This window comes from Ascaphus truei, chromosome 14 (genome assembly GCF_040206685.1).
Source record: "Ascaphus truei isolate aAscTru1 chromosome 14, aAscTru1.hap1, whole genome shotgun sequence".
Taxonomy (NCBI): Eukaryota; Metazoa; Chordata; class Amphibia; order Anura; family Ascaphidae; genus Ascaphus; species Ascaphus truei.
Genome location: NC_134496.1, coordinates 30,442,707 through 30,466,098, shown reverse-complemented (window position 1 = coordinate 30,466,098; position 23,392 = coordinate 30,442,707). Strand labels below are relative to the sequence as shown.

General features: G+C 43.7%; 1 protein-coding gene across 1 annotated transcript; it reads left to right on the top strand.

The window, feature by feature from the left end:
• Positions 1 to 2,694: 2,694 nt before the first annotated feature.
• On the top strand, positions 2,695 to 22,744 carry LOC142465390 (alpha-1,4-N-acetylglucosaminyltransferase-like). Its single transcript, XM_075569358.1, has 3 exons — positions 2,695 to 2,789; positions 18,889 to 19,333; positions 21,564 to 22,744. The coding sequence occupies exons 1-3, from the start codon at positions 2,758 to 2,760 to the stop codon at positions 22,152 to 22,154; spliced, it is 1,068 nt and encodes a 355-aa protein (XP_075425473.1). The 5' UTR covers positions 2,695 to 2,757; the 3' UTR covers positions 22,155 to 22,744.
• Positions 22,745 to 23,392: the final 648 nt, after the last annotated feature.

The window sequence follows — 23,392 nt, the reverse complement described above, 5'->3', positions numbered from 1 at the left end:
TGCTGAACAACATGCTTTTAATTGTGAACCGGTCATCGTTTTTGCTTTTAACTTTTGGCTGGAGAAGCATATCTTTGTCTATCCATCTAGCTTTGGTGAGTACCATTGCGATATATTTGGTGGCATATCCTCTCTCTTGGAAACGCTGTGCCATCTATGTTAGGGCTTGTTCCAATTCTCGGGGATCACTCGTAATTCTTATTGTCTCAATCTATTACCATACCCCCCTTCATCCCCTTCCTTTCTCCCCGCTTCCCAACCCCCTCCCGTCATCCCGATCTCCCCTCTTCTCCCTCCCGCCCTTTCCCTCTCGGTCTCCCTTCCCCCACCATCCACTCTTCCTCCTCTCCCTTAAACCAAACCTCTCACACCTCTTCCAAATGTATTCAATATATTGGGCAAATTTAACCAAATATCGGGATTTAAGATCAATCAGTCTAAATCAGAAGCCCTCAATATTAATTTACCAAAAGAAGTGGAAAAGCTGATTGACCTCAATTTTACGTTCAAATGGCAACCCTCCGCTATCAATTATTTAGGGGTCTATCTCACGAGGGATTACAAATCTTTATATAAAGCAAAATTCCCCAAGGTCCTTAAGACGCTGGGGGAGGATTTCCGGACCTGGATGAAGGGGAGTATCTCATGGATTGGGAGGATTCATAGCGTGAAAATGAATCTCCTCCCAAAGATGCTATATCTCTTGCAGAGTCTCCCTATCCCTTTGGTACACGCGGACATCCTCTCCCTCCAGTCAAAAATAATGAAATTTATTTGGAACAGGAAAAACCCAAGAATTGCTAAGGGAATCTTAAAACGTCACACAATAAAAGGAGGGTTAGCGGTGCCTTGCTTGCAGGCCTACTACAAAGCAGCCCAATTAGGGCAGATTCTACAATGGCACACTGACCCAAGCTTACGGAGATGGGTAGAGTTGGAGAGGAAATGTTGTGCACCAATTGAAATCCGAAACTTAATCTGGCTACCCAGAGAAGGGGTACGCAAGATGAACATTCCGCTGCAGACCATGAACAATTCATTAAAAGTTTGGGAGGCCACGAAATTCAAATGTCAATTGACTACCAAAACATCTTTAATGACGCCAATAGTGGGCAATCCAGACTTCGCTCCGGGCCTGATTAGCACAAATTTCCTGATTTGGACTCAAAAGGGGTTCTCCCGACTAAAAGATCTGGAGGGCATAACGACCATACAAACATTTGATCAAATTAAATCCTCTAATAATATCCCAAATAGTGAATTCTTTAGGTACCTCCAGATCAGAGATTTCTATAATAAAACGCCAATTAGACCGGCTCGAACAAATTTTGAGCAGCTGTGTTCCAGAGATACGGACAGAAGGGGACTCACATCTAGAATGTACAGGGAAGTGATCGGCCAGACGACGACCATTGACAATAGACTGAGTTACATGAGACACTGGGAATCGGACCTAGGGGAGACTCTAGAGGACGACGAATGGGACAGAATTATACTGGCGGCCGCGAAAAGCTCTATCTGCACCACATTAAAGGAGAACGCATATAAAGTCCTTATGAGGTGGTATTACACTCCGACGCGCTTAGCGAAATTTGTAAAAGGATACTCCCCTCTTTGCCCTAAGCAGTGTGGTGAAGCGGCGGATCTCCGACATATGCTGTGGTCTTGCACTAAGATAGCCCCTATTTGGGAACAGATTAGAGATTGGATTCAGCGGATTCTCGTTTTGGAGATCCCCCTGGACCCGTGGCTGTTCCTGTTGGGCAGGCGGATCCAGGGTCTGTCAAATGCGACGCATAAATTGATCACGCATTTTGCTACTGCTACGAGGTGTGAGATCGCAGCACTATGGAAGCAACAAGAAATCCCAATTATCCCTAAGATCAAAAACAGAATTTGGTATGTCTGCCGGATGGAGCAATTAACGAGTTTAGTTAATGACTCAGGCACAAATTTTCTAAAAGTCTGGGATCCATGGTTGGCCCAGGTAGACATCCCAAGATTGGATGCCACCACAATCTTGCAATAATTTATCTAGGTGCGTTCTCCTTTGAGGGCAGATCAGACGACACGACATAGGGAATTCCAGATAGCAGACGGCCCCACAGGCTTAGATCTAGAAAAAGATACATAAGAAGAGCCCGCTCCCAGTAACCTCATCAGCCGACACCGAGCAGGTTGGCCAAAGACCAACAGAAAAAGCAGGAACAAGAAACACCCGCCGCTCATCCCCCATTCTCCCCCCCCCCTCTCCCCCTTCACTACCCCTTTCCCCTGCCCCCTTGTCGAATTTGTCCCGTCTTGTTTGTAAAGTTGTTTGTAGAGGTGTATTAGTAATGTCTATATATGTGTTTGACATAATTGGAACCGTTACAACGGGTTGTGTTACATTGGTTGTACTTGTAATTCTCCAATAAAAAAATTTAAGTTGAAAAAAACCAAAACTATTTGGCAACAGCATCTAAAACTATCCCTGAGACTGAGCAACATTGTGCAACAATATGAATATGTATATTGCTCACAATCTAATTGACTGCTCTGCTTAATGCGATATATAAATTATAGATTAGTTTATAATTAAATGTACAACTCAAGGTTACATCATTTAAACAATTCTGGCCATGTGCAGTGTGTGGGATAGAACCTTCAACAAGTGTTATAGTTATTGGCTAAATAAGATATAGGGGCAGGTCAGACAGTAACTATGTCAGCACTGGAAAATCAGACAGTGCATTTTATTGAACAGTGACATACAGTATGGGTGATACACTTATATCAACTGCTACAAGGTAAGCTGTTCTAATATTACTATGTACATATGATATATTCATCTAATTATGCTGGTCCTGTTTTTTTCTCTATTATTTATTTTTCTGTTTTTGTCATCTTTTTAATTTACCTTTTCTGGTAATCCTGCATTAATTGCAATAATGAAAGGGTTTAATACCCTTCTTACATTTTTCTTTACCATGCACCAGTATATTTTCACCTGTTTAATTATTTTTTAAAACACATTACCAGTCTTTTCCACCTTTTTCCAAGTGTAAATTTCACAGTATTCTATTTTTAAACGAAATTCATTATTTCTTTAATGATTCAGCCACTTTTGGAACACTTTTATTGCTGACACTTCCGCATGTTTAGTAATATTCAGCAGTGAAGAGGTTAAAGATTTTTTTCTACTTTAAAAGTATTATTTTGTATTTATTTTATTTATTTGTATGCACTTTTTAGTCTTTCATGATGGGTTATCCCAATTTTCCCTAGTTTTTCCCCCCCACGTGCCTTCTCTTTCTCACCATATAAAACAGTTTTAGGAATTACAGACATAGTCAACTTTATTGCACCCGTTTGCAGGGCCAGAGACATTATTGTGCCACGGGCAGACTAAAAATGTGGAGCTCCTCCTTCAGCATTGCGGCGTCAAATGACGCCACAGCGTCTCATGGACATGCGTTTCCATGACAATATGACATCACATGGTATCCCATTGTAATGGAAATGCTTTGCCACGTGACGTCGGTACGCTGCAAGAATTGGAGGCCAGGTTGGCAAAAAGATAAGGGCAGCAACATTCTACAACTGGCCCTAAAGTATTGGAGGTTTGGCTGCAACCACACTGCCACCGATACTCTGCTGCTTGACTTTTTGCTGCACGCGCTCTGACTCCAGTGCCATTTTTAAATGTCTGAGTACTGCGCATCCTCATCAATGTCCTGGGACATCTAAAGATGGTGCATTGGAGTAGCAGGCATGGAACTCAAACTGAAAAAAGAAAAGTGTAAGGCGCTCTAATTTGGAAGTGCAATATGAATATAAGTGATAATAAATATATATTAATAAAAAATATATAGTGCTCGAAACAAGTGATAATATGAAATGCAGCTCAAAACCCTTTTAGAGGCAGGTCCAGAGTCCTCTTCAATGAAGTACTGGGCGGTGGATTTTGGGGAGCGCAGATAGCACCAAATTATGAAAAATAGAAAACACAATAGTGCAGATGGTCTGCAATGTGGATGGGGTGTGCTGAAGATAATGTATGAGATGTGCACTCACATTTTAAAATAAAGAATAAAACAGTTCCAAATACAGGGCCTTATGCAGAGAGCATAGAATTTTAAAATTGGCGAATTTCATAAAAAGTAGCTTTTTTGGAGAGTTTTATTCTCCATATGCAGAAAAGTGCGAATTCTGCTATGTTTAACATGGATGCGTGTGGCGAGTTTAAATTGGCGAGATGCGCGCTTCAGAAACGTGTAAAAACAAATTCGCGCCTTTTTTTCCCCTTTACTATAGGCGGCGAGCGCCATCTTGCCATCTTTTCCTGGCGCGGCAAAAATGCGAGAATCGCGGCATTTTTTGGCGCGAACAGCCGCTTTATGCCGTTCGCACCTCTCTGCATTCGGAGAGTTTTAAAAATGGCGAGATGGAGGATCTCGCCAGCCGCGAGGCGAGTTTTAGCAATTGAAAAAACAAAATGGCGCGTTTTTCGGAACTCGCCATTTTCTGCCGGTTTCTGCGCGAAATTGTACAAAAAATGGCGAATTTCGAAATAACGATGCTCTCTGCATAAGGCCCACAGTTTGTATGTTAATGCTTGATCGGGTGTCAGCAAATCAGCTCAGATCTGGTCACTGGTCTTCAGTGGCATGAAGTTCCGGCAGACCCCCCCCCCCCCAAAAAAAATATATATATATGCTCTCAAGCAAATGTAGAAAGTACCTATTAGATTAAGTTAATACGAATTTATGCTCAGATCTACGTTAAGTTCATCAGCCTATATTCGCACCTTATATTATACCTCATATGGAAGCGAATCCTAGCGCTCTTTGAACAACCTTAGGGTCTTGGAACCTCACGGAGGCTGTACTCGGTTCAAGGCTCCCCAAGGCGATCAGGATTTTTCCGCGGCGCCCAAAGTAAAAACAAAGTTGTATATACATACCTAACAGTTGCAGTGCGCAGTTGGTGTCTCTCTCAGGCGCACACTCTCTCAGACACACACTCTCACTCTCTCAGACACACACTCTCACTCTCTCAGACACAATCTATCCCACTCTCTCTCACACATACTCTCTCTCACTTTCTCACACACTCTCACACTCTCTCAGACACACTCACTCTCTCAGATGCAATCTCTCACACTCTCTCTCACACATACTCTCTCTCACTCTCTCACACACTCTCTCTCACTCTCTCAGACACACACTCTCTCACTCTCTCAGACACACACTCTCTCTCTCTCACTCTCTCAGACACACACTCTCTCTCTCACTCTCTCAGACACACACTCTCTCTCTCACTCTCACAGACACACTCTCTCAGACACACACTCTCTCAGACACACACTCTCTCAGACACACACTGTCAGACACACACTCTCCACTCTCAGACACACACTCTCAGACACACTCTCACAGACACACGCTCTCTCAGACACACACTCTCTCAGACACACGCTCTCTCAGACACACGCTCTCTCAGACACACGCTCTCTCAGACACAGCCCTTGAAGCCTGCCCTTGAAACAGAAAGGGAGATTGTGCCCGAATCTCACAAGTTGTGACGATGGGGACATATGTCTTAAGCCTGCCAGAAGAAACAGTAGAGCTGCTTTAAAGACACAGGGGAAACTTCTAAACCTGAATGCTGACAAAACCTTCAGAATACAGGTTAATAGTGCTATAGCACAGAGTGGTTATCTCTTAGTTCAGGGGTTGTTAGCCCCTTTGGTAATGCCCCTCATCTGAATGCTAAAGATAGTATATACCTATTGTGCAGAGCGAATGGTCGCCCACAAGTGCATCCAGGTTTGGGTGAGACTATTATGCTCAGAGCTTTTAAGTTCTAACCATGTGGCTAGGAGTTCAATATATACTGATACTGTAAGTATAATAGATAGTTATAACACGATTAGTAGTATGGTAACTACGCTTGCCCTCAGCAGCTAGTTTCAGTTCAAACAAGCAGACATCTCTCCAGCTCCGAATTGGTTAATTTTATTTATGTATTTATTATTTCTTTATAAAATATTTTAACCAGGAAGTAATACATTGAGAGTTACCTCTAGTTTTCACAAATAATGGTGTTATCAAGACAAGAGTAACATCTCCTTCTGTGTCAACTGTTTATGCAGAGTATGTCCTAGAGTTAGGAGTCCAGTAACTGCATTTATGTAAGTTAGAGCAGAGTATTCATTTTGTGTATATACTGTATGTCAGAGCCTCTTTTATGCAATATCTAAATGCGACCGCTGATCCCTCTGAACAGTAACAGCTGTTGTGCAGAGAATAACCTCCGAGGCTCCAAAAAAGCTAATTATCGTATATAGATGTAGACATATCTCCCGCTCCTGACATATTTCCCTTTTAATATTGGCTGTACTCTGCAGAACAGAGCAGGGCTATATCATTATAAAAACAAATAACCAGATGATTATTGCCATCTCAGGTATTAAGCCTGAATCTATTATCATGACCTCATATAGCTATCTATAGAGAACGTTACATTCACAGATATGTACAGGGAAGCAAACGCTAACACGATTAAGAATACATACATGTACCTGTTATTACAGTATATTGAATCCACACGAGCTTCGGCTTAAATATACTTCAAGTTCACTATATACTATTACCCTATTTCCACGATTCTAAGACGCCATCGATTCTAAGACGCACCCATGATTTAATAAAAAAATTTGGGGGAAAAAAAACATTATATTAAATGTGCTGAATTTTTTTCTGGGGGGAGAGAGCAAGAGGGGGGGGAAGAGAGGGGGGGGAAGAGAGGGGGGGAGAGAGAGGGGGGGAGAGAGAGGATAGAGAGGTAGAAGGGGGGAGAGAATGGAGAGAAGGGTGGAAGGAGAGGAGGGGGGGAGAGGGAGGGAGGGAGGGAAGGGAGGGGAGAGAGGGAGAGAGAGGGGAATGGGGGGAGAGAGAAAAAGAGAGGGGGAGAGAGAAAGAGAGGGATAGGAGGGAGGGGGGAGAGGGATAGGAGGTAAGGGGGGGAAGGGATAGGAGGGAAGGGGGGAGAGGGATAGGAGGGAAGGGGGAGAGAGGGATAGGAGGGAAGGAGGAGAGAGATAGGAGGGATGGGGGAGAGAGAGATAGGAGGGAAGGGGGGAGAGAGATAGGAGGGAAGGGGGAGAGAGATAGGAAGGATGGGGAGAGGGAGAGAATGGAAGGACACACAGAGAGACAGACTGAAAGACACACATAGAGAGACAGACAGATACACACAGAGATACACACAGACGCAGATATTTATACACACACACACACACAGATATACACACACACAGATATACACACACACACACACACACACACACACACACACACACACACACACACACACACACACACACACACACACACAGAGAGATACACACACACACACACACACAGAGATACACACACAGATCTCCTTCTGCACGTGCATCTCACAGAGATTTGACAGGGGGGCTGCTATGAAGACATACCCCTATCCGTCAATTTCCACTGAACTCTCTGCACCTCATGGAGGGGGGGCGGCCATGATCTCTCTGCACAGAGGGGAGTGGGGCTGTGTTCGCAACTATGTTGTTATGCTAAGACCCGGCCAGCATCTGCAGCATATCCCTCTGCACGAGGGGGAGGAGGCGGGCCCGTGATCGCAGACATGTTTGCTGCACACAGAAAACCCGGCAGGCATCTCCAGCAGCGCCCCCTGGCTGTTGTTTTTTTTTCCCAGTAACACGATTTTGATTGTAACACGCAGACCTATTTCAGCCACGTGAAAAAGGGAAAAAACCTGCATCTTACAATCGAGGAAATACGGTATGTAATATTGCGGAGGGAAAAGCGACAGGTTATAGATATGTTTTGAATGTGAGGGGCGAATGTGAGAGAGGAGTCGAGTGTGACCCCTAGGCAGCGTGCTTGGGCTACTGGGTGAATGATCGTAATTCCAACAGTAATGTGGAAGGAGGTAGTAGGGCCAGGTTTGGGAGGAAGTATGAGGAGCTCTGTTTTAGCCATGTTGAGTTTAAGGCGGCGGAGGGCCATCCAGGATGATATAGCAGAGAGACATTCAGAGACTTTGGTTTGTACAGCAGGTGTAAGGTCGGGTGTTGAAAAGTAAATTTGTGTGTCGTCAGCATAGAGGTGTTTTCTAAAACCCACAAGATGTTATTAGGTCACCTAGAGAGAGTGTGTACAGAGAAAAGAGAAGTACAGAGCCCTGGAGTACCCCCACAGTGAGATCAATAGAGAGGGAGAGGTGTTAACAGAAGAGACACTGAAAGTACGATGGGAAAGGTAGGATGAGATCTAGGATAGAGCTTTGTTCCGAATACCAAGAGTGTGGAGAATGTGAAGGAGAAGAGGGTGGTCCACGGTGTCAAATGCTGCAGAAAGGTCGAGTAATATGAGCAGAGTGTAATGACCTCTGTCTTTGGCAGCATGGAGGTCATCAGTTATTTTAGTGAGGGCTGTTTCCGTGGCGTGAGCAGTGCGGAAGCCAGATTGTAGAGGGCCTAGGAGAGAATAGGTGTTGAGAAAATGGAGCAAGCGAGACAATACAAGACGTTCAAGGAGTTTAGAGGCAAAAGGCAGGAGGGAGACAGGTCGATAGTTAGAAAGCCAGGTAGGGTCAAGCTTGCTGTTTTTGAGTAATGGTATAACTGTTGCATGTTTGAAGGAGGATGGATAGGTTCCAGAGCAGAGGGAGGAGTTAAAAATGTGTGTGAGCGTAGCGATAATAGTAGGACCAAGAGGTTTTAGGAGATGGGAGGGAATGGGGTCAAAAGAGCAAGTGGTAGGGGAGAAGAGGTGATCAACAGCGACACATCCTCCTCTGAGACAGTGGAAAAAGAGTCAAGGAAGGCAGGAGGAGAGTAAGGAAGAGGTGTAGGATGGGAGGAAGAAACAGAGGGGATTTTCTGATGTATGGATTCCACCTTTTCCTTAAAATAGTCAGCAAAGTCCTGAGCGGAGATGGAGGAAGGAGAGGCAGCTGAGGGTGGTTTGAGTAGAGTATCAAAGAGAGAGAACAGTCGGTGTGGGTTAGACTTGTGCATGCTGATTAGTGAAGAAAAGTAGGCTTGTTTAGCTTGCGAGAGGGCAGAGTTGAAACAGGATAGCATAAATTTGTAGTGAAGGAAGTCTGCGAGAGTATGAGATTTCCTCCAGAGGCGTTCAGAGGAACGAGTGGAGGAACGCAGCATGCACGTGTGGGAATAGAGCGCAGGTTTCTGCAAAACCTGGGGGTAGATGGAGGTGGAGAAGGGGAGAAGCGAGATAGAGAGAATGAGATGAGGTGATGGTCAGAGAGAGGAAAAGGGGACATAGAGAAATCGGAGAGAGAGAAGTTTTAGTGAAAACCAGGTCTAAGTAGTGGCCATCCTTGTGGGTGCTGGCTGCTGTCCACTGTTGAAGGCCAAAAGAAGAGGTTAGAGAGAGAAAGCGGGAAGCCCAAGGGAGAGAGGGGTCATCAAAGTGGCAATTGAAGTCCCCAAGGAGAAGAACAGGGGAGTCTGAGGAGAGAAAGAAAGAGAGCCAGGATTCAAAGTGAGAGAGAAAGGCAGAAGGGGGATGAGTAGAGGTAGGTGGGCGATAGATGACCGCCACATCGACAGGAAGAGGAGAGAAGATCTGGACAGTGTGAGCCTCAAAGAAGGGAAAAGCAAGAGATGGAGGAATAGGAAGGGTTCGGTAACGGCAGAGAGAGGAGAGCAGGAGCCCCACCCCTCCATCCCTGCCATCAGTGCGCGGAGTGTGGGAGAAAGAAAGGCCACCATAAGAGAGGGCAGCTTCCAGAGCAGAGTCAGACTGAGTGAGCCAGGTCTCAGTTGTAGCAAATAGGAGTTGTTATATATATATATATTACACCAACAACCCCTATACACCCCTAACATACAGTACGTATATGCACAGCAATGATACTATAGGCCGGCGGTGGCCTCGGGTATTCTCTGCAGGTGTCCCCGTGGGCCTGCAGTACCAATTCTGTGCCCCCCAAAAATAATTAAAAAACACATAAATACTTCTAAATAAATACACCCCCCCCTAACACATACAGTATAGTAATGTTCAAAATTACTATTATCCACATGTGGATAATAGTGCATTTGCCCATTTCAAATACATAAAGCACAATAAATACAATTAATACATATTGCACTCACCCATGTCTGGCTGCCATGATGAAGGCCATCCTCATCTTCATCACCGTCCATGCCCCCCTCCTATGGTGCAAAACATAAACTAGAATAAAAAGAGCCAATGTAATGTCCCCTAACCCTTAATCATGTTAACGGTTATTAACCTCTATAGTCATTACGGGGTTAACCCAACCTCACCCACCACTCGGGAGGCCTAAACACCCTCCCCGACTACCCACCCAGTGAGACCTAACCACCCTCACACACTACGCACTCTGGAGGCCTACCCAGCGTGGCAAGGGGACAATATCCCCTTCCCCTACCCCCGCTAGCCCCAATAATCATAACTATATTTAATAAACAATACATTACCCCCACCCCTGTGCCCCCCCCCCATAAATACATGATTTATTATTTTACATACAGGGTTAATACCTTGGGCCCACGGGAGTCCCCGGTGGTCCTGGTGGGTGTCCGCAGGCCCCACAGTGGCCCAGAGAAGGGGTACACACAGGGTCTGGAGGCCTACGGGTGGTCCCCGTCAGGCGTCGTGGTCCTCCAGGTGGTCTCCGCGGGTCACCGTGGGCCCCAAATGGGGTCTCCACGGGTGGGCCCGCAGGTTTCTGGGGGGCCCTGGGTCAGCCCCACAGGTGTCTGAGGGTCCTTGGGTGGTTCCCACAGGGGTCTGGGGGCCCTTTGGTGGTCCTTACGGGTCCAACCCTGTATGTAAAAATAAATAAATCTGTCCTATACATTTAAATAAATACAACCCCCCCACCACCACCACCAAACACATACAGTAATGTGCAAAATAACTATTATACAGATATGGATAATAGCTTTTTTTGTCCATTATTAAACACATTAACTAGGATAATAAAATAAATACCATTCTACTTACCTCATTAATATGAAGCCCCGTCGCCAGCAAGAGCCCTCTGTCCTCCGTTGCCAAAACAATACATAGCGAATACATTCTGATATCAGTTAACCCCTTAATCACCTTATCGGTTAATAGCCGCAAAGGTAATTAAGGGGTTAAGCCACACTGCCCCGATACCCACCCTTCACCCATTCATTTGTACAGTGGCATAATGAAGCCACTGTACAAATGAAGGGGGGGGGCACCTCATAACGGGGCCTGTTTCTCGGGAAGCAGGGGGTCCCCGGACCTGAAACCAATGCAGTTCAGCTCTGAAAATCCCTTGCACTGGCAGGCGCGCGTGCAGCGCAGACACCGTGGCCTTAGCCTAATTCTCTGCTTTTAAGCTCATTATTTCTCTTAATTATCTTTCTTAAATCACCTACTGTAGTTTAAACCTAAGCAGACTACACCTTAAAAACATTTAATGAACTCATTACTTGCCACTGCTGTTAGGAGGGTGTATTTTTAGCCAATAAAAGGAAGAGAAAACCTCGCTCAAGTTAGTATTGGTAATGTGTGCTACCAGGAAGATAGTCAGACTATATAGAGAGGCTGAGGAGTCGTGTTGTAGAGACACGATCCTCAGGGAAAGAGCCCTTTTATGGTACACTACTAACCAAAATCTTTTATATATAATATTAATGGTCTTAATGTAAACGCGGAAAAAACGGTCTAAAATCAAGTTTAATAACACATATCGTGACAATGTAATTTTGAGATATTACAGAGATAAAGGTTAAAAAGCAAATGTAGCTGCGTGCCTATAGTAGACGGATTAGCATATTAAATGCTTAGTTATGCAGACAATGCTTGGTTAAAAAACATATTTGAATGCTGTTTTCTTTCTACCCCTAATCAAATTAAGCGTTGACACCTAGGCAGGGAACACCAATCCTGACCTGGCTATGTCTGATTATGGAATCCGCACTCCGGACCTGACTCCGTGGCCTAAGGTTGGTGTTTACACATCCCCACCTCAGCCCCGCGGTCCGGTACCAGTTTGTGGCAAGCACGTACGTTACAGTGTGTGTGTGTGTGTGCGTGTGTGTGTGTGTCTCACAGTGTGTGCGTGTGTTTGTGTGTGTCTCACAGTGTGTGTGTCTCACACTGTGTGTGTGTGTGTGTGTGTGTGTGTGTGTGTGTGTGTGTGTGTGTGTGTGTGTGTGTGTGTGTGTGTGTGTGTGTGTGTGTGTGTGTGTGTGTGTGTGCACCTCACAGTGTGTGTGCCTCACAGTGTGTGTGTCTCACAGTGTGTGTGTCTCACAGTGTGTGTGTGTCTCACAGTGTGTGTGTGTGTGTGTGTGTGTGTGTGTGTGTGTGTGTCGCTGTGTGTGTGTCTCGCTGTGTGTGTGTGTCTTGCTGTGTGTGTCTCACTGTGTGTGTGTCTCGCTGTGTGTGTGTGTGTCTCGCTGTGTGTGTGTCTCGCTGTGTGTGTGAGTGTCTCGCTGTGTGTGTGTCTTGCTGTGTGTGTGTGTGTCTCGCTGTGTGTGTGTGTGTCTCGCTGTGTGTGTGTCTCGCTGTTTGTGTGTCTCGCTGTGTGTGTGTCTCGCTGTGTGTGTCTCTCGCTGTTTGTGTCTCGCTGTGTGTGTGTCTCGCTGTGTGTGTGTCTCGCTGTGTGTGTGTGTGTCTCGCTGTGTGTCACTGTGTGTCTGTCTCGCTGTGTGTCACTGTGTGTGTGTCTCGCTGTGTGTGTGTGTGTCTCGCTGTGTGTGTGTGTGTCTCGCTGTGTGTCACTGTGTGTCTGTCTCGCTGTGTGTCACTGTGTGTGTCTCGCTGTGTGTCACTGTGTGTGTGTGTCTCGCTGTGTGTCCCTTGCTGCAGTGGAAGTGCTGTGTGCTGGGTGATAATGGAGAAAGGCGGGGTTGCAGACCTGCCTAAAACATGCAAATGAGCATACAGGAATATTTGCTATATGCATTGCTGTGGAGGGTTTTTGTCACTTTTTACTCACGTAACTTAACTTATATATATATATATATATATTTATATTTATATATTTATTTATTTATTGTGGGGCTGTAGTGTGTAGTTTTTTTTGTTGTGGCTAGCAGGGGTGGGTGAAGTGGGTATTAGCCCCAACGGTGGGTGTTTAGGCCTTGCGGGTGCGTAGCGGGAGGGCTTAACCCCTTCATGACCATAGCGGTATTAACCCCTAAGGTAATGAAGGGGTTAAGTCCACCCGCAACCCCCCCCCCCCCGCAAGCCCTAAACACCCACCAAGGGCCAAATACACCCTTCACACATCACCGCTACCCACAATAAACCTGGCACGGGTGGTTAACCCCTTCATTGCCTTAGCAGTTAGCCGCTAAGGTAATGAAGTGGGCTGTAAATGCATTGTTCCTGGCTCGGATGCATGCCGGGGGGCTCCGGTGCTGGTATTAATGGGTATCGGCTCTGGAAACCCCCAGCATCAATCCCAGGCAGGAAAAAGGCCTGATTTTTTCTAAGTGTCGCCCTTGCCGATGCTTCTCCCCCACTAACTTGCCAACTAGAGTTGCCGTGACGGATTTGCGTGAAAATCTCCATTGTAGAGCGGTGAGTAGCGGCGAAACGCTGCTCGGGGCTACTATTTGAGCGGGTTTGAAAATATGGCTAGTAGCAGCGAAAAGTGCATTTTCGCCGCGCCTCTGCCGAAAAAAACCCTGCCAAGAAACATGCCGGTTTTTTCGCTTTTTGCCAACTTCTCGGGGCTTACTGAATCTTTGTAGGCATTTTTGGCGCAAAACGGGCGAAAGGTGACTTTTTGACGCTTACTGCATGCCCCCCTAGCTGTGCATAGTGGTTCTTGTTTGCATGTTTTCATTGATGGGAAACAGAATAAGGCCGTTAGAGATGGAAACATTGGTCTTGTTATGTAAAAAGAATACGGGGCACTAAGCTCCGATAAAAAAAATCGCCAGGTTTTTTACATTACCATTTTTGACAGCTTTGCTATAACAGTATGTAGAAAGCCCAGAATACCTGTGATGGCAACATTCGCAAAATTGGCGATTAGCCGGCGATGTGAAGAACGTCTCTCTGAAAAGGGCTCACCCGGCGAGTTCTCTCTGCTACAGAGAGAGAGAGAGCCACCTCGCCCTGCGCCAATCTCGGCAGAAATTAAAGTTATTTAATTTACATTTTATTACAAGTATATTGCAGCAGGGGGTCTCCGGAGAAGAACCACATTGATTACAAGTCCGGGGACCCCCTATTGTCACGAGAGACCAGCACTTTTAACACCTTTTATACCCGGATCATTTGATTGAGCAAAACAAAGAGATAAAATAAATTGTAATTTATTTCCACGAAATGACATACACACATTGCTACACAATTACACTCAAAATACACTTAATGGGACGGGGCAAATGAAGTAACTTGTTCCGAAAACGAAATCTTGAAAACCAAAGTCTCTAGGAGCAATTTCCCAAGAACAGGAGATGCTCACAAACAGAGCTGGAAACAGTCCTCAGTCAGTGGTGCCAGTCGCAACCGCTGTGTACTCCGCCGGAGCTGCTTCGTTCGTTCTGCCACTGCTGTATTGGTACTTGAAACCTCAGTTCTTACGAACTCTTGAATCTTGTTACGATGTTATGAATTTTAAAATGAAGCTTAGCTGAATCTTGATCCCGATGGCCTGCAGGGATTCTTATTGGGTTAAAACTCCTATACCTAACCCGTGCAGCCAATCCAGAGGTGGCTTCTCATTCTGCTAAGGGCATGCGCGAACTTCGCATCTTTGCCGCTTAGCATATGAGACCCGGCCCCTCTACCTGGCGACACTAAGTCTGGGCTGGGCAGCCATTTGCCAATCTGCCTGGACTTTACACTAAGATGGGGGTACTTGGGTTACCCCGCCCAACCTGACACCTTAGTAGGTTTGATCCTTTCAACTCTGGACTTCTACAGACATTGCAGCATCAAGACAGCGGGATGCCCTAGAAGTCCGGAGCTGGATATGCTCAGCTCATCCACAGGAATTTACTGCCATGCATTTCTAAGTTTGTGCGATCAGAAAATAATTGTTTTCTGTCTTCAGTGTTTTTAATGAAATGTCCCAACGTGGAACATGTTGGAACAATTAAAATAGAGGGATTTTCATTCATCAATTTTTATAAAAACGTATAAAAATTGAGTTATGGGATTTTCCATGTTTGTCCCTGAACGACGCTCACAGCAAGTTTCAGCACTCTAGGAGCTTCCTAGCAAAAGTTAGCAAAAAGCCGCTTTCTATGCTGCCAAATGCTGGACTTTAAAAACATTTTTCCTTTCCACTTTCACAGGTAAAACATTGCTACCTTATACACTTTAAATTAGAAACAATATTTCTCTTGTCACCTTATACCTGATGGGAGATACTCTGAACCCCACCCTGGGTTCTGGGGTTTTGGACATATTATGGACTTTTGAATGTGATTTATTCCCCTGCCCGTCTTACTATTCTGGTCTCCGCTGGTTGACACTCCTGGAATAGTAAAACATACATACATTTTTCACTACAATATTGTTACATGCCATACTTGGGTTGCAGAGCTTCCAACTTCATAAATCCCCAATATGGCTCAGGGGCACCCAGCCGGGCATAATATATTTATTATTGGCCTGGGTACCCCCTCACCATCAAACCTACTTCCCGAGATACAGGCCCCGTTATGGGGTGCCAGAATCTCCTACGCATTTGATTCCCACGGTCATGTGACGTCACTTTAAAGGATGGTGTCACATCCTTTTGAACTAATGTAACCTATCACATGGTACAGCAACCAATGGAACTGTCTTCAATCCCATTAGCTGTTATACCATGTGATATAGCCATGTGGTTTTAAGGATGTGACGTACCTCCCTTGGAGATGACGTCACATCCTTAACTAAAAAAAAAGAGGCGGGCACATGATACAGCATCCAATCAGATTGGAGCTGTACCATCTGATCTGAAAAAGTGACGTCACAGGCCATATATGGATTGACAGATAAAGAATGAAGATTAAAGAAAATAAATCAATAATGACAGATGAAGAAAGAAGAAAGTGATAGAAGATAAAAGAGAGAAGAATTTTGTTACCTGTTTCGGATCTTCAAGGTGGATGGCATTGGATTGACTTTGATGACGTTGCAGTACGAGAGCTTCATGATACCCCTGGATTTGGAGGGCCAACACTTCTAAAGGTAAGAAAAATATTGAATGTATGTTATTTTATTTTTACAGGTTTTTTTATTGTATTTTTCTTTTAATGTTTTTCATTGCCCTTTGGCTGCTAATGTATTTATTTGTGCCCCTTTAGGGTATAGATCAATACAGTGATAGCCAATGCTTTTTTTGGCAAATGCTTATTTTCAATTGTGTGTATTTTTTCTATTTTTGTTGATTGTCTGGCTTAAATTGTTTGTAATTTGTATGGCTTGTTTTTATTGCTTTTTACGATTGTTTAGCGTTTTTAATTCATTATTTCTTTTGTTGGCTAGTGCTTTTATTTATTTAATTGGTTGGCTAGTGCTTTTATTTATGTACAGACGAGACAACGAGTATTCTAAGGCTTGCCTTAAACTAGCCCGGTTACATGCTGGGTACATGATGGGTGAAACCTGGCTAGTTTAAGGCAAGTTTAAGGCATTTCTGCATTGACTAATGACCCATCGGATTAACACAGCAGGGGTCCCTGGCAGTCCCATTCAGTTTGAATGGGACTGCTAGGGACCCCCGCTGTTAATCTGATGGGCCATTAGTCAATGCAGAAATGCCTTAAACTTGCCTTAAACACGATCCAGCATGTACCCAGCATGTACCCAGCATGTACATGGGTCTTTTTGGCGATTGCCACTGGTTTGTGTTAGAATAACCGTCGGCACTGCAGTATGTTTAGCGTTTTTAATTCAATATTTATTTTGTTGGCTCCTGGTTTGATCTTTTACGATTGTTTAATTCATTATTTCTTTTGTTGGCTCCTGGTTTGAATCGATGTGTTGGCTAGTGCTTTTATTTATGTATTTAATTGGTTGTCTAGTGCTTTTATTTATTTAATTGGTTGGCTACTACTTTTATTTATGTATTTAATAAGTTGCTAGAGCATTTATGTATTTAATTGGGGTGCTTATGTATATATTTTATTATTGTGTATTTTTGGCCTTCATGCTTTTTTATTGGGGTGACCATTGACTACTATAGTGGCTTATCATACCCATATTATATGGGTATGATGTACCACTATGCCAATCAATGGGTACCGGGTGGGTATTGTGGGCCCAGGGTGGGTGGTTAGGCCTCCAGGGTGGGTATTGGGGTAGGGTGGGTTAACACCTTAATTACTATAGCGGTTATTAAATGATTAAATGCTACGGTGATTAAGGGGTTAGGGGCCATTAGATTGTATTTTTTGGAGTATTCTTGCTGGCATCGGAGGACATGGCCCAACAGTATGCTGACGTGGACACCCTTCATGATGGCAGGGGTAAGTAGAACGTTTATTTTAATTTATTTATGGCTAATGTTTTATTTAATAATGGACACATAAGCTATTAGCCATATCAGGATAATAGTTATTTTGACCATTACAGTACTATATGTTTGGGGGGAGGGGGGTGAGAGGTGTATTTATTGCAATGTTTTCCAAATTTGTTTTTTTGAAACAGGATTGGTCACAGGCCAGTGGGGACCCCTGCACACCACCCGAGGACCCCTGAACACACATGGGGACCACCCGAGGAGCCCAAGACACCTGTGGGGACCCCCCGGGGGCCCCGTTGGGGTCCCTGGACACCTGCGAGGACCGCCCGAGAACACACAGACACCCGCGGGGACCACCTGGAGTCCCACGGACACCCTCTGGGACCACTCAGGGACCCCTGTGGCCTCTGGTATCAATCCTGTGTATAAAAAATTAATGGTTTATGGGGGCACAGGGGGTGGGTGGGTTGTGTATTGGTGGTTAGTAGATATTGTAATGTTTACTGGGGGCAGAGGGGGTAAATGAAAGGCCAAGTACCTGCTTCACCCACCCCCTCTGTCCCCAATTAAGCTGCTGTTGTTCCTTAACCCCTTCATTGCCTTAGCGGTTAGCCGCTATGATAATGAAGTTGCCTGTAAATGCATTTTTATTGCATGGGATTCATGCCGGGGATCTCCGGGGCTGATATTAATGGATATCAGCTCCGGAGACTCTGGAATCAATCGATGCAGGAAAAATGCATTTTTTGTCTAAATCCCGTCTCGCTGCTTCTCAGAAGCTTCTTACCACCTTCCTGCCTACTTTTCCTGGTGGGACGATTGTTAGAGAAATTCTCAATTCTAGAGCCGCGATTAGCCTCGATAAGATAATCGGGGCTACTAGAATTGCATGAGTTTGAAAACCTGGCGATAAGTGGTTTCTCGCACTCGTTTGGTGTTTTTTTTTTTTCTACAAAAAAATATGCCGAAAACATCTCTTATCGACGACTTATCGGGGCTTAATAAATCGCTGTAGGCCTTTTTGGTGATAAGGCGGTGATATGTGGCTTATCGCTGCTTAGTGCTTAGTGCAAAGGCCCCTATAGCATGTTGATCAAATATTTAACTTGGAGTGCCGGAGATTCATCAATATTTATCTATCAGACACCTGGCAGCAAAACTAGGAAGAACCAGAAAAAAAACACCACCAGATATATACAATAAATGGTATCCCATTGGTTTTAGTCTTGGATAAATCCCGTGCTGTTTTTGTCCAATGTGGCCAGAGAAGCATTATAATCCTGTGTCTATATTCAATGACTTTCTGTGCACTAATTTTGTTCCTTAATTGCATTGACTCTACTGTCTCTATATATGTTCATAAGAAGACTTTCCCATTGTTTTCTTTTGCAGAATGATCACCAGATTTCAAAACAATGCCAAAAAAATATGTGCCTTCCTCGTGGTCTTATCAACCATTGGCTTCATCTATAGATTAAACTACAAGCAAAGCTGCATTTTTTGCAAACCTCTCTTCTCTATAGAACCCGTAAGCTCCAAGGCCATTAGTCCAGAGGATGTTCTGAGACATGGAAATGGGATCATATTTTTAGAGACCACTAACAGAATGGAGCCCCCTTCCCATGTATTATGTGCCATTGAGTCAGCAGCCCGTGTGTACCATGATAGGCCTGTGGTTTTTTTCATGAAAGGTTTGACCAACATATCCTCGGAAGACGATATGAACAGAACACGGAAGAGTTTCCCAACCCTCTCATCTTTTGATAATGTCTACTTCTTCCCTCTGAGAATGGAGGAGGTGTTTAAGGATACACCTCTACTCCCCTGGTTTATGAAGGTAAGGTTATTTGGACTTCATTACTTGTTAATAGAGATGAGTGAGGTATTTGTGCAAATTCATGGCTCAAATTCCCAAATCATGAAAATGCGACATGGAGTGATTTACTGTACATGATTCAAACTAGATTATTAACTTTGTCAAATTCACTCTAAATTATTTCAGTTAAACAGGGCGCAAGTGACACTTTGGGGCATATTAAAAAGTGGGGCTAACTTATAAGACACGTTACAGATCTATTAAGGTGTCTCTTATGTCTTAGCTCTGCTTACTATAATAGTAAATATGGTCCTGTATGTAGTTTAGATTTACTTTCTGAATGGTTGCTCAACAAAAATTAATAGACCGTAAGGTGTCTTTAGGCACCAGACTGTGTTTAATGGTATAACCACGCTTAGAAAATACAGGCTTGAAAATCAATAATATTAACAAAGTAAAATCTCCCAAGTTATGGGCTTCATGATTTCCCTCTGTGTGTGGCAATGTTCAGTGTTCTGCATATACCAGCTATCCCATTGATACTTTCTGTGAAGTCATTTATGGCTCTGCCCATAAGAGTGACCATGTGGTAACAACAGGAGAGGGAGGAGGGGGAAGGCCTGACTGGCACATTTAAGCTGAACACAGGAACCAGGTGGTCAACACACCATACACAGACGCATTCTACATGCACCCAAATTGGCAATCTCCATGCATACTGTATGCAAATGCACAATATACAAACAAACCAGATATACACTATATACAGATAAGTATTTACCATGTAATTTGTCAAGTTAGATGTACAGTATAATACAGTAGCACTAGGGCTTTTTGTCTTTTTTTCTATACATGAGGTCCCAATCATTCTATATATGAAGTCACGTGGACTTCCAAATCAAAAGGTGTTTAATGAGCCACAAGATCTTGTGGCTCATTAAACACCTTTTTGCTGTGGAAGTCCATGAGCCTGTATTTCTCTCATACCTAAAGCTGTATCACTGGGACTATTGGATACTCCACTTGATGTCGAGCACCGGCAGTTACGTTTAACTTGATTCTTCTTTACAGATTACCTGCATTACTCTATATTTGTCACAATATTAGTAGCACTCCTTTTGACACAAATATTTATGATGTGGTGGGTTTAGGTTCTGTGCTTACAGAGGATGTGTGTGTTCAAATACACACATCAGCAACACATACCACACATGATAACAAACCAAATACACACAACGGATGAACACAGCATGCACGAACAAACACTATATTTACACATGCACACCACATACAGTACACACAGTGCATCCTCTCCCCATCTTCATTCTCTTCCTCCCTCTCCCCCATCATCTCTCTCACCATCTCCTAACCCTCCATCCTCTCCCCCCATTCCCTCTCCCCCATTCTCTCTCGCCCCTCCTCCTTCTCCTCCTCTCTCCCCAGTCCTCTCTCCTTCCCCTCCATATTTTTCTCCTCAGTCCCCTCCATCTTCTCACCTCCACCCCCTTTCTCGGTCTCTCCTCTATCCCCTGTCTCCTTCTTCCCTGTCATCCTCCCTCTCCCATCCTCTCTCTCCTCACTTCCCCCAATATTTCTCCTCTCTCTCCCATCCTCTCTCTCCTCCCTACCCATCCTCTCCCTCCTCCCCTCCTTCCCCCCATCCTCTTTCCTCCCATTATATTCACACAGACACTACACCATATACACACATACCAAACATGCAACATCAGTGTAACACACACATACCATATATACTTTAAATACCCATATTCAACATACACTCTAAATATTTTTTTTTGAAGCAAAACATATGCACATAGCATCACCTTCTCCTAGTGTATTTTTAATGTCAATGTTTCAAAGTCTTTACTGTAATGTTTCCCCATGTGCAAAACTTGCCATTTCAGGACTGTTAACTAGAGGAGTTAGTGAGAAGTGGACAATTGATATGTAACAGTGTGAACTACAGTAATATAATTAATTAACCTCCTGTCTTGAGGATGTAGTCAAGGAAACTGTGAAACACATACAGTATGGGAAGAGCCCATATTTATCTTATGGTTGGAACTGTACAGTTACATGATTTCAGTACAATATGAACTGATAATGACTTTGTGTTCTTAATTACACTATAGTTATGATCCATGGCATCCAAATGTATAGGACCAAGGAACTAGAGAATGTCTTATGAATCAGTTCTTTTTTTTCAGCTTCCACCACTGATTGTGTTTCTATTATATTTATACTGTAGGTTAATCCTGAATTGGAAGTTCATTGGATCCATGTCAGTGCAGATGGGTGCAGGTTGGCCCTGATTTGGAAACATGGTGGTTTTTATATGGACACTGACCTAATCTCAATTCGAGCCATCCCAGATAAGAACTTTCTTGCTGCTGAAATGTCTCAGCTTGGTAGTAATGGTGTTTTTGGACTTTCTCCCAGACACAGTTTTGCCTGGAACTGCATGGAAAGCTTTGTCCAGAACTATAATGGAGCAGTGTGGGGACACCAAGGACCAGCACTCTTCTTACGCATTCTGAAAAAGCTCTGTGTATTGACTGATTTCAAGGCTGAAGAGGACATCTTATGTGGAAACATGTCCTTCCTAAACCCCAAACGTTTCTACCCTATTCCATGCTCATCTTGGATGACTTACTACCAGATTTGGAAAAAGTTTCCAAATTTCGACAACTCATATGCTTTGCATCTTTGGAACTACGCGAATAGAGATAGAAAAGCAACTATGGTTCCTGGGAGTAATACATTGGTGGAACATCTCTATCAAGAGCACTGCCCCTCCATCTACAGAGCTGTTATGAGGAAAGAGAGCACACACCTTTAGATATTTATGAAGATTGAACCATCTAACTCTAGTGGGTTTGCAATGGGATCCACGTATGGTGGAAACCTTGGATGAGTTTCCAATATGTTATAATTATATAAACATTTTACATGTATTCAGTATAAAAGATAAAATATACATCTAAGTTCTAGGATTGCAAGGTGTTTTACTATCCCATTAGTACCAACCACTGAATTGCTTATGTATCCTTTCATTGGTAATGTTTGTGAAAAGTAGTAGATCACCTTGCACAAATCCACAGTTTGAAAGTACTTATAGGGAGAATCGGTATAATGACTCTCATCCAGTTGTATTAAAAGTATATAGAGACAGAGCAGGTAACTCCACCACTGAATAAAAAGAGGCTACAAGAAGTCAAAGAAAGAACTTCCAGCATATACCATTCTAAATAAAGAAACAAACAACTTTTAAGAATGAGATAAAGATGTTGTGCCTGCTGGAGTTCCCTACTCTTTCTCCCCACTATTGATAAAATAGGATGAAGTCTACAATATATAATAAACTGTAACCAACTAAAATGGGTGTTTGGTAAATGGCATTACATAATGTTTTATTCTTTTGGCCTAAACTGAGCCTATATAATATATGTAATAAAGAGATTGTAGTTTCATTATAATATCAATATTTGTTCTGTTATGTCTGCATTACATGTAACTTAGATGTGACATGGGTTCAGAAATAGCAACATTACACTAAGTCATTTTTTAGTAACAAAAATAACGGTGACTGCAGTCATCGTTCGCAGACAATTTGCCATACATCAATTCACAACAATACAACAATCATACAACAACAATTCACCAGACATCAGTCAATGTGCATTTTTTTTTTAATTATTTGCGGAATTCTTTAAAATTGCCAGATTTGCCTAATGCCAAGACTTTAAATGGGGCACACTCGCCATATTACGCTAACTGTCCTGCGAAATGTTGCTGAAAGCTTCAGAATTTGACAACATTATTACAGTAGAAAAGACACCAACATGAGGGGGGAGAGCTAGGACATGAGCTAGGACAACAGTCCCAGGCCCGGGAGCTGCAAGTGGGCCAGTTGACTATTGCTGGAATATGGTCCTGGCTGACTGGAACTGGAAGTTGCACCCGGCCTGTGTTGGAAATGTGTGGGTATTGTGATGGGGGAATTGTGTGGGTACAGTACTGTGGGTTGGGTCTAGGACATTTATTCACAGCAATTTTACTACGATCAAATCTCCGCCT

Coding starts and splice junctions, on each gene's coding strand:
- LOC142465390 (XM_075569358.1), top strand. CDS start 2,758: ATGGGTGATACACTTATATCAACTGCTACAAG. Junction 2,790..18,888: donor CTTATATCAACTGCTACAAG/GTAAGCTGTTCT, acceptor TTTCTTTTGCAG/AATGATCACCAGATTTCAAA. Junction 19,334..21,563: donor TACTCCCCTGGTTTATGAAG/GTAAGGTTATTT, acceptor TTTATACTGTAG/GTTAATCCTGAATTGGAAGT.